At 38.4% G+C, this 23,800-nt stretch overlaps 2 protein-coding genes across 4 annotated transcripts in view; one reads left to right on the top strand and one right to left on the bottom strand.

Annotated features, from left to right (window-relative positions):
- Nucleotides 1–23,800, top strand: part of Arl13b (ADP ribosylation factor like GTPase 13B) — a 57,803-nt gene that overhangs the window by 22,797 nt on the left and 11,206 nt on the right. For all 3 annotated transcript variants that reach the window (XM_028879455.2, XM_028879456.2, XM_037209667.1), the window contains 3 exons: nt 14,933–15,038; nt 16,354–16,556; nt 22,735–22,840. In XM_028879455.2, coding sequence (XP_028735288.1) covers nt 14,933–15,038; nt 16,354–16,556; nt 22,735–22,840 — 415 coding nt within the window. The remainder of the gene's footprint in view (nt 1–14,932; nt 15,039–16,353; nt 16,557–22,734; nt 22,841–23,800) is intronic.
- Nucleotides 4,284–13,843, bottom strand: Stx19 (syntaxin 19). Its single transcript, XM_028879457.2, has 2 exons — nt 13,270–13,843; nt 4,284–6,114 (listed from the first exon to the last, which is right to left on the bottom strand). The coding sequence occupies exon 2, from the start codon at nt 6,102–6,104 to the stop codon at nt 5,214–5,216; it is 891 nt and encodes a 296-aa protein (XP_028735290.1). The 5' UTR covers nt 6,105–6,114; nt 13,270–13,843; the 3' UTR covers nt 4,284–5,213.

Genomic DNA, 23,800 nt, shown 5'->3' on the forward strand with positions numbered 1-23,800 from the left:
TGTTTTCTGTCAGACAGGCTCTCACCTAGCCCAGGCTGTTCTTGAGGTTGTTATGTAGCCAAGGATGACCTCAAATTTCAGATCCATCACCTCCACCTCCCCAGTGCTGGGATTACAGGTGTGAACCCCCTTGATCAAGCAAACCCACAGCCTTGTGCGAGCTAGACAGGCCCTCTCCCAACCAACCGAGCTATCTCCCCCATGGCTGTTCTTTTCCCGGGAGTGCATTTTTTGAAATTTCCTTAAATGGGTCCCTCTCTAATGACACTTTAATTTCTCACTCTGAGCTTTCATATTTCCCCATTGCACATGTGATCTAGCTTCATTGTCTCAGTCATATGCTTACAGCATTTTGTCCTTAAGCTGGAACATTTGTAGAAGAAGGGACATTGGTCTTCCTCGCATTTGTGCACAGTGAGCGCCAGGTGGCGCTGTGACGTGAGAGAAGGCAAAGGGGAAGTCTTAGTTCAGATTGCTCCTCGGCGGGAGGTTACTGAGGATTTGCCCGTGTCTGTCTTTGCTTTGCCCTCATTCCTGTACTTCATTATTAAGGTATAAAAACCCAGCCCATCATGGTTGATTAATAAGAGGAGTAATGCAAGAGGAGTTTCTTCCCTGTGCGTCTCCATAGCAAATGGGGATTTTTAAACAAGGCTATTTGAAACTTTGGTTATGAAAGTTGAAACTTTATTGGATCATTTATTGGTAAAGCTTACGTTTTTAAACTGTTAAGTGTTTGATTAAAGAAGTTACTTCCTCTATAGAATCATGTCTCACTTTTATTGAATGCGAAGTAAAATATTAATAGAAGTATATATGCAAGGTGACCTTGGTTGAGCCTTACAGGCTAACTTGGTCTTTGAAAATATTTAAACAGAGACTCACTGGTTTCTGAAGTAATATTAAAATATTAGTCACTGTTTGTCATAAATGAGTAGTTCATGTCTTTTTAACTAAATAGCCATTTATTTTTCTTCATTTTTCTCTTGTGCATCTATGCATCTGTGCATATATTAATTCAACAAATATACTGAGTACCTACTGTACTTCAAATTAATTATGCAAGGCACCATTTGATTTCCTATGAAATAAATTGAACTGGAAGTTTAATTCCATAACTAAATATATTGAAATTTTCCTCAGCCCCAGTTGGTAGCAATGTCCTAAGAAGACCAGTGCCATTTGTAGACTTACCCCTGTCTTTAAAGAGAAAATAAGTCACTCTGCCTGTCACCTTTTTGGAGTCCAGTTTAGTTGGACTTTCATCCAGAATGTCTCTGAAGCCACCAGCTAAAATCTCTTTTCAGGATAATAGGAATTCTACTTGTGTTAGTCCAGTTTAGCTATTGGAACAGTGGCATATGTTTTCCTAGAGGGACAAGTCTTTACTGAGCTCGAGACCCTCGAGTTGTATCACCAGGATTTCTTAAACGCGGGTGTGACTGCCTTGACCCACTTCATGCTCTTGGGTCCACAGCTCACTGGCGTTATAGGGGCCACTGTGGGAAGCCTTGCTGCTCCTGGAGCCTCCTGAGGCTGCCTGCACTGTGGGCTTGCGCTCCAGCCTCCTTTACCCCTGTGCTGCACTCTTCATTCCCTATCACACTCTCTAACACTAACAAAGAACAAATACTTGACAGTGTTGCTAGGTGGGCATCAACACGTTGCCAAGGACCTCCTGCTTCACCATTTTCATCCCAGACCTCCAGGATTTTGAGGGTGAGACCTTTGGAAGCAGACAGGCCTCAAGAGGTGCCCTTTCCTCTCCTCCCCCCTCCCTTTGTCTCTCTTCTTCCTCTTCCTTTCTTTGTTTCCCTGAGACAAGGTCTCATGCTGTAGCCCAGGCTGACTTGGAACTCCCAGCAACCTTCCAGCCCGAGATAGGGATTACAGGTATGCAAACACCACACAGTCCCTATAAGTGACTGATTCTGGCTGAGCCTCTATGGCTCTCCTTGTGAATGAGGATTTGCATGCCTGTGTCAGCCTGTGAATTATGAAAGCATGGCCTGCAGAGTGTTCCTACTGTTCTGTAAATGGATTTTTATATTATTGCCGATGACACAGTGCTTCAAAGTGTTACATGAATTCAAACCACTTAAACCAATTTAGTGGTGTTAACATGCACCCCAAAATATTTAATTGTTCTTTTTCATTTAAATGTTATTTTTGTCTTCTGTTTCTAGCAGATTCCTAATATTGTTCCATCAACTCTTTCAAGAATTAGTTTTCTCTTTCAGATAGTTATATTAAGAAAAAAATTGCTGCTTATACTTTATATTTAGTGTGGAGATAAAATATACAGAATAGTTAACAACTGATTAAATATGTTGTGCTTGTTGCTTAAGTTAGGATAATACTAAGCAATTGAAGACATAGCCATAAGATATCATTTATCATAGCCATGTTATGGCATAAACCAAGGTGCAGATCAACACAGATGCAGCATAGAGGAACAAAATCAAGTCATTTGTAAGCAAATGGAAGCAAGAAGGTGTCACCAAGTTAAGCGAATTTATCCAGAGACAGGAAGACAAATGTCACATTTTTTTCTCTTATATATAGAATTTGGAATCTAAGTGTGTGTAGGGGAGCAACTGAGAATAGAAAGCAACTACCAGAGAAGGGTTTGAGAGACACAAGAAGGTGGATATGATCATGCACAACAATGCACGTGTGGAAATGTCAGGTTGAACCCATTGATATGTATAATTCATATTAATATGATAAAAAGAATGTAGCAGTGAAATTGAATATTATTCACTGCTTTGCAATACATCTGTGCTTAATTCTTACTTTAAAAGCATGATAAAATACTAGCAGAAAGAACTTTTTACAAATCCATCTGGGCATAATTGAACTAATGCATATTAAACAGTACTTAATAGTCTTAGTTTTTGTGATAAATAATTTAAGAAAAGCTATAACCGAGTGTGCTTAAAACTCTAGATAAAAAATTTAAAAGCAACAGTGGAGGTAATAGCTGGAATTATCCAGTCAGCGGTTAAGTCTTACAGGAATCTGTTTTAGAATGCTCCTTTAAGCATTTTAAGCTAGGACATATGAAACATCCTTTCCATGGTGACGCTTGGTAACTGACACAGTAGAAAGCAATTCAGTGTATATTTTTAAACTAAAATTACTTCATGGTACTTATAATCTGATGTAACATGACAATTGAATCCTTTCAAGTTCCCCATCTCCCTCAGCACACATTCCATGCACTGTAAAGGTGTGGAAGAGGCACCACCCTAAGCAGACAAGGACCCTCATGTTCTCTGCCAGCATTCAAGGTGCCGAGTGTTGCTAGGTGTCCTGGCTGAGATCATATTCAAGTTATCCCAGTACATCTCAGATGGGCCCTGGATGCCTCCTGGTTATCTCCTGCCACTTTTCAGGGTGTTGCATTCTTCCGTCTGACCTGATTGTTTCATTCATCCTCTTGCTCCCTTAACTCTGCTCTTCTCAATTGATAATTTTGTCTTAGGGGTCTTTCAGGAAATAGAAATTGTCACACACGAATTCCCACCACTCTGGCCAACAGTTTAAACACATAGAGAACCCTATGGTGAGGAGTCAGTCCTGAAGAGATTTGGGGTGAAGGGACTTTAGGATACCTAATACAAGGAATGCAGAGCACTGTGCCGAAGGCAGTGACCCAGAGGAGGAAAACTCTGCAGTAGCAAGGATTGGCATCTGGGGCACGAATGAAAACACCTTGGGCTGGAGCAGAAACACAGCCTTCCATCCTGGAAGGAGGGGAGACAGCATTCAAATGAAAAAAGACAGTGGAGTAAATTCGGTGGTAGGACAGAGCACTCTTACAGACTCTGGATATTGGTTGGACTCGCACAGGAAATCAATTGGAAATTCACATGCTAACACAGAAGCCGGTAACAGAGCTTTATAAGAGGGTGTTCAGTTTGAGCAGACACTTAAAGGAAGGGTGATGAGGTGCCACAGGTCTTCAGGATGGCCTTGCTAGGCTGAGTCATCAGGAAAGGACTTTCTCAAAGGCAATTGTTTATTTTCTTCAAATGACAACCGTGGCAAATATTTACTGGAGAGAAATATTACTCCATAATAGCAATAGAAACAAAACTACCCCAAAGATGACCATGTTGCTTTTGAAAATATGTAGGAAATGGTAAGAGTTTCCCAATATTAAAAAAGATATAAATTAATGAAGATGCATCATATTCTTGAGTATAGGAAGACTAAATATCTTTATGGTGTCTACCACCCACCCACCCACCAACGGTGACATTCAAGTAAATATGAAATTGGTGATAATAGATAGGTTTATTTCAGGCATACGAAACAAAGAGTATAGAAACTCCTGCTCCATTACAGAAAGAGGACAGTACAGCTGGGCCACAGTGGGCAAAAACAGATAGTGAAGTAAAAGATGTTTAAAGAAAAAGAGCCGAATGGGCTCAGTGCTACATCCCTGTGTCATCCAAGCACTCCGGAGGCTGTCATGTCAGGAGGACCATCCCGAACTTGAAGAGTGCTTAGGAATGCCTCTCCATTAATTTATACTTTTTTTTCTTTAGTGCTTGCTTTATCATAAAGTGATGTCACATGTTCAAGAACACAATTGCCTTTACTTAGACTTTGTCAAGCCCTCCGGTCTGTATGTAATTCAGTTTCTTGTCCATTTCCAAGTTCACAGGAACAGCCTTACCACACCATAGGTCTTATGCTTGACTGTCACCAGGTAAGTTTTTCATCAAGTTGATGATTGAGTTTCCCCAGGACCTAATGATCACCAGGTTTACTCACCTATCTGAGGATAGAGGCTTAATAGGCATTTACTTTCATTTTGGTACACTGCGGCATGTTTTGAGGTCTTGTGTTATACAACTCTTAATTAATAAATATTCTCAAATAAGCCAGATTAATAAAGTAGTTATCACTTAAATATTCATCTTAAGAGTATATAAATGCACAGTAGCACTCAATATTTTTCCAGAAACATAAGGCCTTTCATTTTTTTATAGTTAACCTGGAGATGTTAAGTAAATGCTTGTCTTCTGTCCCTGGCTTCAGGAGTTCTGTAACGTTAGTGGGTCAATGGTCAAGGGGAAAATGACCAGTTAGCCGTGATAGAATGCCCGTACCTGGACTCATGAAATGAAGACAACCAAAACAAGGCTGTGAAATGTGGAAACCTTCCCCCCAGGCCCTGAGGCGTTTCTAAAATAGCGTCTCTATTTGGAGCCGCCGCAGGGGCAGCAGCAGCAGCACAGGGCCCTGCAGGGGTGTCTTCGCTTGTATTTTACAGCGAGTCCGAACTTCTCTTTGGTATTGATAACATACTCTTTTGTGCTGGTCACCATGACCTCAATGCTGTTGATGCTCTCTCCTTGCTCCTCTACCAGAAGAGAGATCTGCATGAACAGGTCCCTGAGGTCCTTCACTTGGTTCTCCAGATTCACAAGCTCCTTGTGTCTCTGTTCAATCTCCGAGAGCTGGGCTTTAGTGATACTGGTTTCTGTGAGTAAGCTTTCATTAAACACTTCCCATTTTCCCTGATGAAGCATGTCGTTCACTTCTTCTTCAGACACTTCTTTTCCAGCCACTTCCAGCTGACGGACGATAAATGTCTTGCACTTCTCTTGCTTGGAAGCTATTGTGTCGTTGTATAGAAACATGGTTTGCTGAAAGTGGCGGAACATCGCGCCATACTGAGACTTCAGTATCCTTGTGACCACCGATGATGGACCATTTTCAACCTCTGACTTTTTTACTTCTTTGACTAAATCACCCAGTGCTCTGTTAATGTGTTCTGCTTGGGTTTTTATCTCCTTTGCAATGGTAGAGTCCCGTTTAAGTAGGCTAAACCGTCTCATGGAAGCCACCAGACTTTTCTGTTGCTGTCCAAACTTTTGAACCTCATCAGCAAAGCTGTTGATAGTCTCTTGCAGTTTTTGGATCTCATGTAGGTGTCTCTCAGCTACAGGTTCTCGCTCATAAATAACAGCTTGCTGGACAAGCACGCCTTGTTCCTCTGCTTCTCCAAACACCTGACTGTCCCGAGAGAGTTCGAGTTCGATTTCCTTGGTTTTCTGTTTTAATTCTTGAAGGCGGTCTTTCATCATTCCTTTCCTCCTAAGAAATAAAAATAATGAAACTGAACAAAGAAGAAGTTGCTATTTTCCCCATTAGCAGTTGCACTGAGATAGCTCTGTGTCACTTAGCAAAAATTCTAGTTTTCTAACAGGAAGTTTTAAAAATTGAGGAACATCAACATGGCATGATGGCTCTTGCCTATAATCCCTCTAGGGAAACTGAGGCAAATTCTAGGCTGTCCTAAGCTATAGGTGGAATTTGAGGCCAACCTAAGCTATATAGTAACAGCTTAACTAAAAAAGAAAAGGAAGAGAATCAAAAATAGTTTCCCCATAGAGATTGCCAAAATAGAGAAAGTAAAGTGAGATAATTTAGGAATTACTTTGGATGGTTACCCCTGCTGTACATCGCATTTATTTGAGTATAGTCACTGAGGAAGTGATGGGGAGGATACAGTTGCCCTCCCCTAAGTTCATCCTTGTCCTTATACTGTCCACGACATGACTTTCTATCACAGAAGGTGCTTTGACTGTACTTGAACTTTTAGGATTGGCCTTTAGCCTCCTAAAATACCATTACTAAAGATGCCTTTCCCCAGGAATTTAGTCTATGTCATGTTCAAAATAGACATTTTTCTAAGACTGGAAAGATGGTTCAGTAGTTGGGAGTACCAAGGCTCCTTTCCTAACACCTACATGGCAGTTCAACAGCATATGTTCTTAACTCCAGTTTCAGGGGATTCGATACCCTTTTCTCATTTCTCTGAGGACCAGGTATGCATGTGATACACATACATACATTCAGGCGAAACATTCATACACATAAAAATCTTTAAATAGATATTCATTTTACTGAATATGTATAATTTAAACTAACATAATGATAAAATAAATTCTATGTGGATTTTAAACAATATATGTATAAAGAAGTCTTTGAATTAGCATATTTTATATAGCCTTGTTTTCTTATCTATTGCATATATGAAAAATATTGAGTTGATTATGCTGACTTCTCATTCTTGTCAGCTGTTTCCAAGAATCTCAACTCCTAGGGCAAAATGTATAGGAATTCATATTATAATAATCTTTAGTATGTATAATCTCATCTGAGAATGCTGATAATATTTAAAATTTTACCTAGTGCTCCTGTTTGTCCTTTGCATCAAATCAAATGGAAATAAGTTACATATGATAAGGTAATGGTACACACATACATACAGTGAAATAAAGAAAAGCTATTATTGTTAATAAACCACTATTTTCTTAATCCTTGAGTATAGAAAGGCACTTAATGCCTTTCATAGTTTTGAAAAGGCTGAGTGGGAATATAAACAGTTCATTGATCTCTAGACATTTTCTTAATATTGAATAGAGAATCTATTTATACAGTTTATTTTAATTAATGGTTTGAATCTTCTCATAACACACATATAGTTATCAGATATATTAATGGTGCTTAGTGAGGAATCACCTTTAGTCTCCTGAAGTTGTATTGAGATTCAGAAATTAAAGTAATATCAAGCATAAACTAAATGTAAAAGTAAAAGAAAAAAAATACTTAATGGGAAAGGATGTGAAATATCAAGTCCTTTAGGAAACTTCTTCACATCTATAAAATAGAAGACTTTGTTTCATAGCTGTTATCTATAACAAAGTATTGACCTCAATACATGCTTTTAACCAGAATAGTAAATACCAGTACAATAGGCTAAGAAAGATACTTGCATCACTTAAATTATGCTATCATGGTACACTGAGGGTGGGATGCTTTGTGATGGAAACTCATAAATTAGAAATTCCCAAAGGAACATAGAAGGGGAAGACTAGAAAACCATAGGAAGTGGAGAATCATTGAAATAAATTTAAATTGTTGCCCTATATAAGAGATCTCTTATAATTATTTTCTAAAATGTGAAAACCTGTCTATACAACATAGTTAGACATAGCATCATTCTAAAGATCATTGAGTGGGAATTTTATGGGGGGGGTGTTAATGCAGTATAAAGAAGACTTTGTAAACATGTAGAACTGTCATGAGATGAACTAGTTTATGAAGTTAGATTAGAGAGATACATAAAATCATCTTATGTCTTAACAGATAACCAGGCAAGGCTGTTGTGGAATGTTACTGTAACTATGTAAAGGTGTGTTGCATTTGTTTGGTTGCATTTGTTTAATTCTGTAAAGATGTGTTGCTGTTTTACTTTGCCTGCCTAAGGCACCTGATTGGTCTAATAAAAAGCTGAATGGCCAATAGCTAAGCAGAAGAGGGATAGGGGTTGGCAGACAGAGAGAATAAGTAGGAGGAAGAATCTAGGTTCCAGAGAGAAGAGAAGAGAGAATGAGGAAGAAAGAGAGAGACGCCCAGGGCCAGGCAGCCAGACGCGGAGTAGGACATACAGAATGAAAGAAAGGTAAAAAGCCCTGAGGCAAAATGTAGATGGAAAGAAACAGGTTAATTTGAGTTATAAGAGCTAGTCAGAGAAGTGTAAGATAAGGCTGAGCATAAGATAACTAATAAGTCTCTATGCCATGAATTGGGAGTTGGTCCCAAAATCCTGCTACACAGGACCTCTATAAGGAAATACTTGGGTTGTGAGTTCAAAATCTTCAGAAGCCAGACAGGTGAAGAGGCAAGAGAGTATAGGCTCTATATAGGAGATAGAATACCAAACCAGTGAGTAAGAATAATGTACTTAGAAAGAAGATTTTTTTCTCTAATTATGTGTACGTGTGTGTGTGTTTCTGAAAGGATACTCGCACATGAGTAGCGATGTCTGTCAAGACCAGAGGTGTTGGATGCTCTGGAGCTGGAGCTAAAGGTGGCTGTGAGCCACCTGCTATAGGAGCTAGGAATGGAGCGCACATTCTCTGCAGGGATGGCGCATTGTCTTAGCTGCTGAACCATCTCTCCAGCCCGAAGCTATTGTACTTTAAGAACAAAATTAATGCCTATGTAGATAGAAATTAAGAGAAGGAAAATTAACATAGAAGAGAGAAATCAGAAAGGTAGCTAGGAAACAGATCGTAGTTGACTTGTATGCAGGGTAAAGAGTGTGAGTTTTCCACAGACGCAGTAGAAGACACATGAAAAGCACCCCCTTTTCCATGGGTCTAGGAAACAAAACAGAATGAATGTACTGAGCAATATTCAGACTATTATTGTTTATGTCCTTTATTAAAATGAAAGCAGTAATTTTGATCAGGAAAGATTTCAATATTAGAGAAAACAATTTTATGTAAGAGATTTTATATCTCCCTTTTTATAGTTTTCCTCCTTTTATTATATAATTAGTGCTGTAGTGTTGTGCATATGTGTATGCTTGTGTGTGTGTGTGTGTGTGTGTGTGTGTGTGTGTGTGTGTGTGTGTAATAGCCCATGTATGGAGGTCAGAGGACAACATCTGGAGTTGGGAGTTAGTTCCTTCCTTCCACCATGTGGATTACTAGGAACTGAACTCAGGTCATGAGGTTTGGCAGCAGACACCATCACTTGCCGAGCCATCTCACCAGCACTGGCCGTTGGGCTCTGGAGACAGGTCTTGCTTTTCATCCAGGCTAGCCTTGAACTCATAATCCTTTGTTTCTTCCTTCCAAGCTCTGAGGTTACAGATATGCATCACTCACCCAGCAATTTCCCCTGTTTTAATTATACTAAACAAGTTATGTCACATATTATAGGTAATTATGGCTTATAATTAATTATAGTTAATTACAATCAATATAACCCTTAATGCAAATTTTAGAGTCTAAATCCTTAATTCTAAATTAAGAGTTACAGTGGAAATATTATTAGCTTTGTAATAAATTTAACTTGTAATTTTTTGTAAAAGTTAAATTTCATTTGTAAAAAACTCTAACATTCTGTTTACCCAACAAGATGTGGCAGTGCAGTGACCATTCTCAAGCCTTGAGTTAAAGTTTAGAATGGTTATTGTTCACATTCATGTCTGTGTGTTCACAAGCATTCTGGTCTCCATCTTGGTTACTTGGAGACCTCATTTCCACCTTTCTGGTAGTGGCCATCTCCATATCTAGTCAAGCCCTGAGCCTCCCACAGGCATTACAACACCCCCTCTCACATGTTTAGGTTGGGATGACTCTTTCTTTCATCTTTATAAAAATTGCAGCAATTATTGGGGCCATAGACAAGCTTTTTCCTGAAGTGTAGTTTTAGTAGGTGCAGAGGGGTGTGCAAATGCACGCATGTACACTTATTCATATGCCAAGTGTACACAGAAAACACAAGTAAATATTAGAACATTTCTTTCTTTGTATCACTGTTATTGATGTGAAAATGCAAACATGTAAATTGAATTAGGTTTCTTTTTGCTACTGAATACCAGGGCGTGCATATAAGTTAGATGATGTAATTTATATAGTTAGCTATAATGTATATATCGTATGCATCATTTCTGATGAATAAAATATTGCCAATTTATTTCTTTGGAATATCTAACATATTTATGTTAAAGTTTCTTTATATTATTATTCTATCTTTCTTGGTAGTAAATTCTTTTCTTTCCGGTGGCCATTAACTTCTAGCTCCTCTCTTGAAGGTGGACAAGTGTTTTTTTGTGTCCCTTGAGGTATTATATTATGCAGGAATTCCCCCGATGCCTTTATAAATTATGGATTCAATCTGAGATTGTTTGGTTGTTCCCACTAGAGCCATAGATTTGTCCACTGTTGTCAGGGAGTGGAAATGCAGACGCGGAGTCTGGCAACTTCTCTCAGTGCTAGAAAGCTTGCTCAGTAATGCATGATACTCTGGGCTGTATTTACAGTATCACAGAAAAGATTCAGAAACATATGTGTTTGTATATGTATATAGATAGGTAGGTAGTCAGATAGACAAACAGATAGTTATCTCAGTTTTCTGAGATTTTTGTTATTCCTAATGTAATTCTGGATAAGTTAAAATAGGTTTTTCTGTGTCTACACAGACTATGTTCTATTTTCCCTAGTTCATCTAGGAAATTCAGTTTTATTTCCTGTAATATTTATTTCCTAAGTCCCAGCCTCTAAGACAGACTCTTTTCTTCCAGTAGTCCAGTGTAGTTGTGTTTAACTTCCGCTCATAACTGTGGTTATGTTCCCTCTTCATTTCTAGAACCTGCTAGATTTTGCTATTTTAAAAAAATATAGTTTCAAATTGATATTTTTAAAGTTAAGTTTATATAAGACATCCCTCCATATTCCAAACAAAAGGGAACCATTTGTAAAGCAGCTGTCTACCTTGATGAAGACATAGGTGATGACCTTTACAATAGTGTTATCATATTCATACTTTTCTTCCAATTTTTGTATGACTGTGTAGAAACTCACTTATAAGGACTCAGGTGCACTTAAATGCTGTGTGTATGTATTTTTTAGCAGTTGGTGTTCATAACTATTTGTACACTGTTTTCAGTTTAATTTTACTTTCATAAATTAGAACTAAGCATATTTAATTTAAATTTTGGATACAGTTCATGTAATCATAAAGTATGAAACTCATAAGAAATTTAATTGTTTAGGCTAGATGAAATTCATGAGATCATTATTACATGCAGTTTCTTCGTGCAGTAGTATTATGTCTGTAGAAGATAAGATCATCAGTATGTTTAATTTTCAACTCTACATTTTTGAATTTGCTATGTGGTTTGAGTTTCACTCATAATGTTGCCTATATCTCTGAGTTTAAACATGGTATTATAGAAAAGAAAATTATGATGGTAGTTGATACATGTGGTAATAACTTGTAATAATTTCTTGTGGGAAAGAGGAAAGTAAAGAGGAGTGACTCAAAGAAAACTTTCTCCACCCTGTTACAGAGAATTCAATTCCTAGAGACAAATGTGAATGTGCATTACCTTTAGAAATATACCACGAGACAATGTTAGAAATATACCATGGGACAGTGGTGGTGAACATCTTTAATCTTAATACTGGTGGGCAGAAGCTGGTGTATCTCTGTGATTTCAAGGCCAACCTGGTCTACAGAGTTCCAAGACAGCTAGGGCTATACAATGAAACCCTATCTTGAAAACAAAACAAAACAAAAAATTAACAAAAAATAATAATAAAATTAAGTTGGGATACATGTTTAATATGCTTGTGGATTTTTTAAAGTAAACTCTCTGTAGTTACTATGTTGATTAATAAATATTCGAGAAATACATTTTGTTCTTGTATATGAAGGCAACTTTCAGCATTTTCTAGCTCAAGGTTAAAACTGGGGATCTTACTATATATATTTTCTAAGCTTGAATTAGCTGACATTTTCAGTAATGTATTCTTTCAGTATTCTTTCTTTGGAGTTGATGTAGAAGTGTCTTGTTGAACTAATTAGTAATATCATAACTTTATTAAGGGTTGTTGTTTTTACTTTTGCTTATCTGATTCAGATAAGTTGAATAGATATGAAGTAGTTTTCATACTAAATTTCAAAGTGGGTAGCCTTGAAGAGAGATTGCATTGCATGTTACATGGCCAACTTCGTATCACCTTTAAAAATACTTATAAAAGTCATTATGTTGATTTGAAATGAGTATTTATTAAATTCAGATATAGGAACAATTATAACTCAGGAAATATGTTAAATTTAAATGGTGCTGATTTAACTATTAAGTTGATCTAATAGCTTGAATAAACTATGATAAATTTTTGAGTACTTTCAACATACTATCTACAACATTAAAATGCTTGAGTACTTTGATATTTTATAGTAGTCCTTTTCCAACAAAACCATTTTAAAATTTCTGAAAATTAGTTTTAGCAGATCCTAGGAAATAAGAATGACAAAATTAATATTTTTCTTTCAAATTTGGGCATAAAGTTCTGTTCAGTATTATGAAAGTCCTGTCTAAAATAAACATAGCATTATTAATTTAATGTCTATAAAGAAAGAATTTCAGATTTGTTTTCACAGGATCTGCTTTTCTAATGTTTCTAAAATGAGAAGTTGTTTTATTAGAATTAAAATAATAGTTTTATCTAAGGTTGGTAACTCCACCTCAGTTCTCTACAGGTTGATCCTCATAGCCAGGACAGGTCAGCTGCTTGCAGCTCTGTGCAAATCTAAACAGAAAAGTCACTGGAGGACCTGCTGAGCCATTCTTCAGTGTCTGGCTATTTCACTTTAAATAGCACCACACACACACACACACACACACACACACACACACACACACACACACACTAATTCGCTTACCTTACTGTCTTGTTCTTGTTTTCTCACCCGTGGTGTTAGAGTTCTTAGTCTGGGAGAAAATCCGAGTGCCATGGAGTGTAATGCTCGATCAAACGCTTAAATCACTTCTAAGCCACAGGCTGGCTTTATGGTTCTCATACAGTTAATTGAAAGCCAAACAATGAAGTCAAATAAGTTGGAGATAAAGTTGTACATTTGCTGTTGCTATCAAATGAGAAGCGCGGATTGCTTACTTCACACCTGGAGAAGCAGGTTCTGCCTGTTCCTCACCTGTTCCTTAGATTAAAGGAAGAGCCTGTTCTCTGGAGCTCCTTGGTAGCTGGAAGTCCTTGTTAAACTGTCTGCACAGAGTTTGAGTACATTCTCTGGACCTAGTCTGCACTACCTGTGGAATGCCTTCCTTACGAAAAATGCTGTTGTAGATAAACAAAGGTTTCTTTGTAGATTTCAAAACCTAAAAGTACCCATGAATAGGAATGGAATGAAGCCTAGTGTGCAGCGTTTTAGATTCCATTTATGATTGAATCCTCTGCTACTTGGAAATCCCACAGGGCTTAACTCACAAAATAGAGAAATAGAAGAACACTAGCCAGAGAGGACTTTTGTCTTTGAACTTCCCACTTCACTTTTCTTCCCATACTGTTATTTTTACTCTGGAGGAAGTTTCTATAATTTTCAATGTAGAATAACAGTTACCCAGTACTACTGTTTATTATGTCAATATAGAAATTCAAAGTGAATTTCTACCAGCAAGAAATACTTACAGGGAAATGTCGGAATGAAAATCCTTGCATAGTATCAGATTTCCAAACCTTTAGTCTTTTGGTGTTCCCACGCCCACTGGAGATATGGGCTGAACATGGCTGCAATCGAAGTACAATTTAGATTGTCTTTGAATTCCCACTTCCTCAAATCTACTCTCTCCTACCAAAGAAAACAACTCCTTCACGGTACTCTGCGTGAAGACAAGAAATCCTTCCGTGCAGGATTGGTGATGGACACTGGATCATCTATATGATATGTCATCTTGCAGCTTAGAGTGAAGAACAGATTGCTTTATTCTGCATCCAGATACTTTCAGGATTGAATTCTGTGTTTGGAAGAAAAAAAATCATGATACAAAAGAAACATGTTCTCCACAGTACCCAGTTGTATAAATTTTGAAATACCACCCAAAAACGTGTTTATATTTTCAAAAGGAAACAACGTGAAGCTGCACTAAGAAACAGTGAAAATGATTGTGTGGAGTGAGGGGTGGATAGGAGCAGCCTCCATGTTGGTTTCCATAGTTGCGGCGTGTCTAGTCACTCCAGTGTGAAATGGAATGGAGTTCACATTCCCACCAGCATTGTTTTTAAGAAGAAAAGGTCTGGACTTTTGTCTGTGGGCTGTGGGAAGGAGCCTGCTTCTTCTTCTATTGGTGGTTTTTAATTATCGGTCTAGTGCTTCCTTGAACTTTCTCGTTGACTGCTTTTGCTTTTTTTTTTAAAGTAGTAGCCAGTTCTTTCACGCTGGATTTTAGAGCACTAACTATGAAAAGTTACGAAATCTGTGCTACAGTATTCCCTGAACCAGCTTATTCTAAATTCAGTAGATTTAAATCGTGGGAACAGAGACCGTGAAAATGACATTTGCTGTACAAACAGTTCATTTGTCTTCCTAGGTTGGCAAATAAACAGGACAAGGAGGGGGCCTTAGGAGAAGCCGATGTGATTGAATGTCTCTCCCTGGAAAAGCTGGTCAATGAGCACAAGTGCTTGTGCCAGATAGTAAGTTGTTTATTATTATTATTATTATTATTATTATTATCATTATCATTATCGTTATTACTTTTACATTTTGTTCAGAAAACTTAGTTTCCATAAAGTAATAGTCAACTAGAAAACAGTCTTTTGGGGCCTCCCTGTACCATAGCTCAGCTAGAAAAAGGCATCCTGGCTTAACCCCCTGAGTCCACTCCCTGGGACCCCCGTGGTGGTGGGAGGGAGAACTGATTCCTGCAGGTTGTTGTTGGGCATATCCCGAAGCCGAAGCCGCCCAAAGAAAGCCGCCAAGCAGCAGCTCCACCCTGGAGAATAGGTAAGGTCCGGCCCACAGACTTCTCTAGTGGTTTCCGTCCTGGCTTCTCCCCTTCCCCTGGGACCGCCCAGGAATGCGCTGCGCAGATTAAACCTGGACTTAATAATTTGTCCTGATCTGATTTCCTGCCTCGGCAGAGAGGCTTAATATCGGGGTACGGAAACTTTTTATCTGTCTCCTGACCACTTGTGCTGTGGAGTTTGCTGCACACCCCCAGATTAATAAATAAATGTAAAAAGATAATGAAAACAGTACTAAAATAATTTTCATGCCATAACAATTTTGTCATTGTTCAGTTAATAGTAGTTAATACTGTAATATCTCTTCTATTTTTTTTTTTTCACCAACTCCCAGAAACTTTCCTACATTGTTTCTAAGATTTTTTTGTTTTGTTTTTGTTTTTCTAGATAGAGTTTCTCTGTGTAGCTTTTGGAGCCTGACCTGGAACTCACGTAGACAAGGCTGGCCTTGAACTCACTGAGATTCACCTGCCTCTGCCTTCGGAGGGCTCGGATTAGAGGTGTGTGCCACCAGGCCTAGCTCAGCATAAGAATTCATAATTTCCAGTATTTCGCGCCCCCCCCCCTTTTTGAGGCAGAGTCTGTCTATGTCACCCTGCTGTCTTCAAACTTTCAGAAATCTATCTGCCTGCCTCTGCCTCCCTAGTGCTGGGACTAAAGGTGTGGCTCCTGAGTCTCTTCGTTACAGGTGCTCTTAATAAATAGCAGCGCTTTTCTCAGGGGAGTTCAGTTTGTCTTCCAGTAAATTTGTATAAAATTGTATCTGGTCCTCTCATTTTATTCATAATGTAACATAGATAATATCTATAATTGTTTTCAACTTCTAGTAGTACTAAACTAAATTTAGTTATTACAACGTTGTGTTTTGGAAGTTAATAACTTAAAAGGCTATTTGCTTTGCCTATAATTTTACTTAATGGTTTATGAATATGTTTGTGTAGAGAACTTTAAGTTTTAATCTTTGAGTCAAATGATTTGTTTTTAGGAACCTTGTTCGGCAGTCTTGGGATATGGAAAGAAAATTGACAAGTCCATTAAAAAGGGGCTTTATTGGCTCCTGCATATCATTGCAAAAGACTTTGATGCCTTAAGTGAACGCATCCAAAAAGATACAACCGAGCAGCGAGCTCTGGAGGAACAAGAGAAACGAGAGAGGGCTGAGCGAGTTCGAAAATTACGGGAAGAAAGGTAAGTAGATCAATTTAGCACACAGCTCTTCTGAAGATTAGAAAGGGCAGTTTTAATCTGTTAGTTTTGTTTGTTCAGTCTGCCTATTCAGTTTTACCTCTTTCTGTGTGAAGAAAGATGCCTGGGAACCTTTGTATACACAAGTGTAGATGGTACTTCTGTTTTGTAGTGCTAGGGACCCAACCCGGGGCTTTGTGCATGGTAAGCAAGCATTCTGCCATGGAGCCAAGTGACAGACTTATAAAACTTTCCTGGGCCTGTGATAGTCATTAAGTATACTTCATAATTAGTCAGTGTTTACCAAAGTTTTAAATTTGTATCAATTAGTGGTGAGGATTTCAGAGCAATTCTTCTCAAAGGCCTGGGAGATTTTGCTTCAGGACCAGGTGGAAGTATCTGGAGACATTTTTACTGGTGTGGGTGGGATGGCATAGATAGATGCCAGGGATAGTGTCAACCACCCTTTAATGCACAGGGAGCCTCAGAAAAGAAGTGTTAGATTCAGTGTATCAAAATGCAATAGGATGAGAAGCTTGTGTGTACCCTCAACATAGAGCTAAGATGTTAGGGGATCCCTTAACTCAGACCTCATCTGGAACACTAATTTTATCAAAAACTTGCACTGTCGCCAGGCAGTGATGGCACACACTTTTGATCCTAGCACTAGGGAGGCAGAGGTAGGTGAGTCTCTTGAGTTAGAGGCCAGCCTGCTTGTCTACAGAGCTAGTTCCAGGACAGCTAGGGCTGTTGTATTAAGAAAAAAAAAATGTACTCTCTTGAGGTGTGTTATTTTTAAGGATTTATTTTATTTAATTGCGTGCGTATTTGTGTGTGTGTGTGTGTGTGTGTGTGTGTGTGTGTCTATATGTACAGGAGTACAAGTGCCCAGGAAGGACAGAAACATGGAATACTCTAGAGCTGGAGTTACAGGCAGTTGTAAGCCACCCATCATGGGTGTTGAGAACTGAACTTGGGTCTTCAGGAAGGGCTGTGCTCAGGTTCTGATCCACCAGGCCATCTCTCCAGGCCCTAGCTTGAAGGTTTTTGTTTGTTTGTTTTAATTATTTTTTAAGAATTTTGTTATTCATTTTATAGACCAACCACAGATCCCCCTCCCATCCCTTCTCTCACTTTCCCCAGCCTTCCCCCACAACCCACCCCCATCTCCTTTCTCCGCAAAGGTAAGGCCTTCCATGGGGAGTCAGCAAAGCCTGGTACATTCAGTTTAGGCAGGTCCAAGCTGCTCCCCGCTGCATCAAGGTTGTGCAAGGTGTCCCACCATAGGTAATGGGCTTCAAAAAGCCAGTTCATGCACCAGGGGTGGATCCTGATCCCACTGCCAGGGGCCCCTTAAGCAGACCAAGCTACACAACTGTCTCACTTATGCAGAGGGTCTAGTCCAGTCCCATGTATGCTCCATAGCTGTTGGTCTAAAGTTCGTGAGTTCCTACGAGCTTGGTTCACAGGCTGCCTCCAAGTTGTCCCCTACTCTGGGGACTTTGTGAGGCATCTTTTCTATTGTGAAGGAAGCCTTCTGGTGGTACCTTTCACATAATTCAGAGATAGGACTTAAAGAAGTATGAGAGGAGTGACTGAAAATCAGTCATTTGCCATGTTAAATCCAATATAACTGGTTTGCATAGTCATTTCTATTAAAGAGTAGGATATACTATTTTGTTATGAAAATGGTGTGCTATCATTTTAAACTTGAAATTGTTTCTAATGAATGGGTAACCACAAATGCTGTTCTATATGTGTGTACGTTTATAGACTATTCTCAGATGAACACCTCCTCTGGTGCTGAAATAGCCTTCTGAGATGACTATTGTAATCCCATCTGTAGGAAAGGGGAGGCTCAGAATTCTAGGTCAAAGGTCATAAGAGGTAGTAAAGCAAACAATCTCCATAGTTTGGCTTTCTAGGTTCAGAATGAAAAGGTAGATATTTTCATCATGGAACATAGTTAATTGACATAGTAATGAACTATATTCTACATACAGGCTGATTGGAGAACCATTTCTTTCTGGTTTAATTATTAGAACATGTTAATGGGTTTTGATGGTCTTTGATCATAACCACCCTTCCCACTAACCTCTTCTGCTCCTGTTCCCTCATCTCTTTCCTGTTCCCCAATAATCCCTGTTTGACTTTCAGAGCGATAGCTTTCCCCCCTTTATTTCTTCATTGTATTAGAGAAAATATGCAGTCTTTAACTTCTTTGGCTCTTTTGCTTCACTTGATAACTTTAGTTGTATTCATTTTCTTTCACAAGGCATAATTTCTTACTTTTATGGATGAATAATACTTTACTGTATATCTGCATTTGTATAAAACAGTATAGATAATAGGTCTATTATATACAATATATAGTATCCATTTATTATATACACACACACACATGTATATATACCATATATCTGGTGATGAGCTCTAGGCTGATTCTGTAACTTGGTGAATGTGAACAGTATTGCAGTGAACGTGAGTCTGCACATATATGTTTTATTTGCTTCATTTTCTGTAGGTGTACACCCAGAAGTGCTATAGCTGGATCATACAGTATTTCTATTTTTAGTTTGGTGTTTTTTGTTTTTTTTTTTCAGCATCTCCCATATTGGTTTTCATTGTGGTTATATAATTTTGTATTCCTACCCGCAAGGACTGTTCCTTTTTCTCTCACATCCTTGCCAGCCAACGTTTCGTTTGTTTTATGATGGTAACCATTCCAACTGTAGTGAGATTGAGTTTCAATGTGGTTTTGATAGTCTTATATTTCTATGATGACTAAAAACTTCAACACTTTCTTTGTGTATTTGCACTTCTTTTGAGAAGTGGCTGTTCTGAGAGTTTGCCTGTGTTTCTTTGTTGAGTAGATTACTTATTTTGTTGGTAAAGTTTTTGTCGTTTATTTTGGATACCTGTCTCTTGTCATATGCATAGCTGACAGGGGCACTGGTTTTCTTCCATTCTGCACTTTTCCCATTCATTTTGTTTCTGGTTTTCTTTCCTGTGCAGAGCTTTTCAAATTTCATAGTATCTTTTTTGCAAATTCTTGCTTTCATTCTCCAAAGCACTAGGGTCCTGTTCAGGAAATTGCTTGTCTAAGATCTTGAAGGACTCTCCTATGATCACCTAAAGTAGTTTCAATTTTCCCTTTAAGGTTTCTAATTCTTTTGAATTGACTTTTTTTTTTTTTAAACAGATTGCAAGATAGACAGCTAATCACAGTCAGATCCCTGTAGATGCTGGACTCATTTTGAGCGCTCTATACTATCCATTGGTTCACATGTTTGTTAACAGTGCTGTGCTATTTGTTTGTTTTTCCTAGGTCACTGTAGTTTATTATTTATTTATTATTATGATAGACCTAGCATTATTCTTCTTGACCTTGATTACTTTGACTATTCTTGTTCTTTATGCTTCTGTGTCAATTTGAGGTTTTTCCTAGTTCTGTGTTTGAGTATGTTGATGGGGATTATGTTGACTCAGTAGACTGCTCTCAATAGTATGCAGGTTTTCATGGTATTCTGCTAATCTTTGAATATGGAAGCTCCTTCTACCTTGGATTATCTTTTGCAGCTTCCTTCTTCGGTGTGATTTTTAGTGGAGCACTCTCTCTTCTGCTGACTTGTTGTTGTTGTTGTTGTTATTCTTGTTTTCCTGGGACCTTGAGGTGCATCAATCCATTGTTTAGGAATTTCGCCCCATTTAAAAAAGTAGAAATTCATAACCGTGAACTTCCTTCTTCGTATTATTTTCCTATACCCCACAGGTACTGTTATGTTATTTTGCTTCCAGTTTATTTGATCCTAGAAATGTTAAATGTTCTCCTGATTTCTTTTGTGATCTACTGAATATTCAAAAAGTCCATTTTCAGTCTCCATGTTTGTATAGCTTCTTTAGTTTTTCTTGCTGTTTATTTCAAGTTTTATTTCATTGTTATCTTTTCCTATGCATACACATGGCAGAACATTTGTGCAGCCATTAACGAAAGAAGTTATGTCACTTTTGCAAAATGAATTGATGGTCATCATGTTGAGAGAAATAACCCAACTATAGTGAGTTAAGGACTGTGTATTTCCTTTCATATGTGGGACTTAACTAAAAAAGAAAAGGTGATGCATCTGAAAGGTAAAGAGGGACTACTGAGATGAGTGAGTGACAGAGACAAAAGAGGTGAGCAAGAAGGATGGATATGACAAAGCACATTACACATGTGTTTGGAAATGTCACAGCAAAACCCATTGATGCTTGTTATAATAAAAAAGTGGTTCTTTAGTACATGTGTAAGTAGAATTTGGGAATGCAATGCTCATCACTGTGACAGTTATTAAATGTTCTGTGGTGGACTTTATGTTGTACCCTGGCATGTGCTGATGGGAAGAATGGTTCTTGAACCCAGCGATCTCCCTGTGCTGCCTCTGAGTACTTATAGGTACCGCCTGCCATTTGCAATGTGAATCACAAGCTTTTATATGAGTCTCTTGGCCTTGTTTTTCACAATTATATTTCTGTGTTGAAATTGCAAATCTGTTTTTATGGAAATATATATATTAACCAGTTAAAGGCGCAACTACCCTAATGCTAAGAGCACCAGAAGAGAAAGGTAAAAGTAGCATACAGTAAACTAAAAGTTTAAAAATTAATAAACATTAAAAAGGATTAAAGATCTGTGAGTTCGAGGCCAGCCTGGTCTACAGATCGAGTTCCAGTACAGGCTCCAAAGCTACAGAGAAACCCTGTCTCAAGAAAAAGGATTAAAGACTTAAAGGGGGGGCGGGGGAAGGAAAACATAGTAGAAGAGAAAAAGAAAAAAGACCCAATTAAAAGGTAAGAAAGTAAGTTAATATGTTAGAAGAATAACAAACAGCCTTGCCCTTTTTGCCCAAGTTCTTGGATTGGAAGTGACTCCCTGTGGGTCTTCTAATACTCCAGTGCACCAGCCGTGAAAGGCCAGTGAGTTGTAGCTGAAGCCACTTGTCTTTCCTCTGCTTCCGCCCTCACAATTTAGGTCAGTATCCAGGCTGCTCCCTGTCTGTTTCCTGCCACACAGGTTAATTAGTGGTGACTCTGAAGGTTTTTTATATGTATATCAGAGGTGTGGCAAAAGTCTGTGTGCCAAGAGCCCTTATTGCATATGGGGCCTCAGAAGAGTGTGGAATGGCCAGGCAGTGCATGCTACTTTCAAAGGCCCTCAGCCTGCCAGCCTGTAGGGCATGGCAAATACCCAAGCTGTGGTATGTTTGTGGAATGTTTCTTGACAATGAAGGAAACAGTTGAATCAGTGAATTCTGTAAATCAGAATTGGCAGCCTGGCTCTATGTGCTTTCAGACCCAGACCCTGGCACATCTGGTTTCACTCTTCCTCACCCCTCTATACCACACTTCACCCTCTCCACTTAAACCTCACAGTTATTTTTCATTGATATCCTATCAACCAACAATTGTATTGTTTGGTGGTATCCCACCTTGTCACTCTTACGTAGGGTTTTTAGGACCCTGAGTTGTGATCATTTTCTGTTTTGTTTTGTTTTTTGACCCCTAGAGCAGTTTAGTTCTCAGCACTAGGACCTTTCTCAAAAATGGCTCCTAGTTGGAGCTATTGGAGTGTTTGCTGAGCTGAGCAATAGGCATGATTTCCCTGGTAGTAGTGGGTTTTTAGGTATTTATTAGGTACAGGTATTACATTGAGAGCACTCTTGTTCTGGATTTACAGCTTCAGAAGCTTGGGTTTCTCCAGTAGTTAGGACTTCCGGCCTGCTGCTATTGCACGTGTTGCTGGGACCTTCACACTTACCTTAGGGTTGCAGCTTGCATCATGGTGTTCTCCTCCCACAAGAGGCCAACTGAGGTTGACTTCCAGAACTGCTTTGTGCTTGTCTGAGGCCTTCCCACTTCTCGTGGTTTTGATTTGTCTTCACTTCCTGTTGCTTCCCAGATTTCCTCCAGGCTCTTTGTCCTGGAATATCTGGTTTCATTTGTTGCGTTGGTTGACTCTTCTTACTCAGATACTGGGAGGGAGGCCACTCCATTCTGCCAGGGTTTTTCCTCTTAGATTTCTTTTAAAATTCAGATGATTGAATTTTATAGAAGCATAGTGTCCTATTATCAGCATGTCTTTGTAGGTAAAATGATTCAGCCCCCTTTCAAAAGGAATTTTTATTTTTCCTCCCACAAACAGAGAACGAGAGCAAACTGAACTTGATGGGACCAGTGGTCTGGCTGAGATGGACTCAGGACCAGTTCTGGCTAATCCTTTCCAGCCCATAGCAGCTGTAATCATTGAGGTATGGATTGTGGCAATATGTGTTTTGATATGTTAAACAATAGAGGTAGAATTCGGTCATGGTGGTTAGGTGTTGGGACACTAGGCAGGGCAGTAGAGAATTCCTCAAGAGAGATTTCCAATGAAGGTAAAGGTGTGGGACTAGGTGGAAGTTAACCATTTTTATCCACTCATAATTTCCTTTGTGGCCTGGGGATATTACACAGTGATAAAGCAAATGCTTGTCTAACACAATCTCTCTTAAAAAATACCATGTTCAATACAATGTAAAAAGGGAAATATGACTTCAAAATATATAGGAATAAAAGTAAAAGCTGAATATTTCATAGTTACTTTTTTTGATAAAACCTGTTTTGCCATATTTTTGTAGTACTAACATTTAATCTTATTTTTTGTGCCAGGATTGATATTATTTTCTCATGATAATGAAAAATATAATTTAATATCTATATTTTAAATTATATTATACTCGTGTATATTATATGTTGACATAAGACTTTAAAATGTAAAACACTCAAGCTATAAACCATAAGGAAAAAATTGATTTTATTACATTTGAATTTAGAAAAATTGCTAGACAGAATTAAAATACCCAGTGAAAACTAAAATATAAATAAATAAAATAACCTTGATGCTAAGAGACACACCAGACACACAGTCCTGTGACTATGGACTAGTGCTAGAAAGTACTATCAGAACAATAAAAACCTGGACATTGGCTTTACCAAAGGCAGGACTTGACCCCAACGGTGGGAGAGGGCATGACCATAAAGGTGTTTCCTAATCTTCTCTAGTAGTAACAAATTATAGTAATGTCAAACTCAAATCAAATTAAAACAGTGCCAAGTTAACATTTGCTAGTTTAGCAGAGCTACAGACTTGGCAATGACTTGGAGAGAAGCTAAGGATGTAGCCCAATGGTACAGCAGTTGCCTAATAGACACAAGGCCCTGAGTTCAAT

This window comes from Peromyscus leucopus, chromosome 12 (assembly GCF_004664715.2).
Source record: "Peromyscus leucopus breed LL Stock chromosome 12, UCI_PerLeu_2.1, whole genome shotgun sequence".
NCBI classification, from domain to species: domain Eukaryota; kingdom Metazoa; phylum Chordata; class Mammalia; order Rodentia; family Cricetidae; genus Peromyscus; species Peromyscus leucopus.

Coding starts and splice junctions, on each gene's coding strand:
- Stx19 (XM_028879457.2), bottom strand. CDS start 6,104: ATGATGAAAGACCGCCTTCAAGAATTAAAACAGAAAACCAAGGAAATC.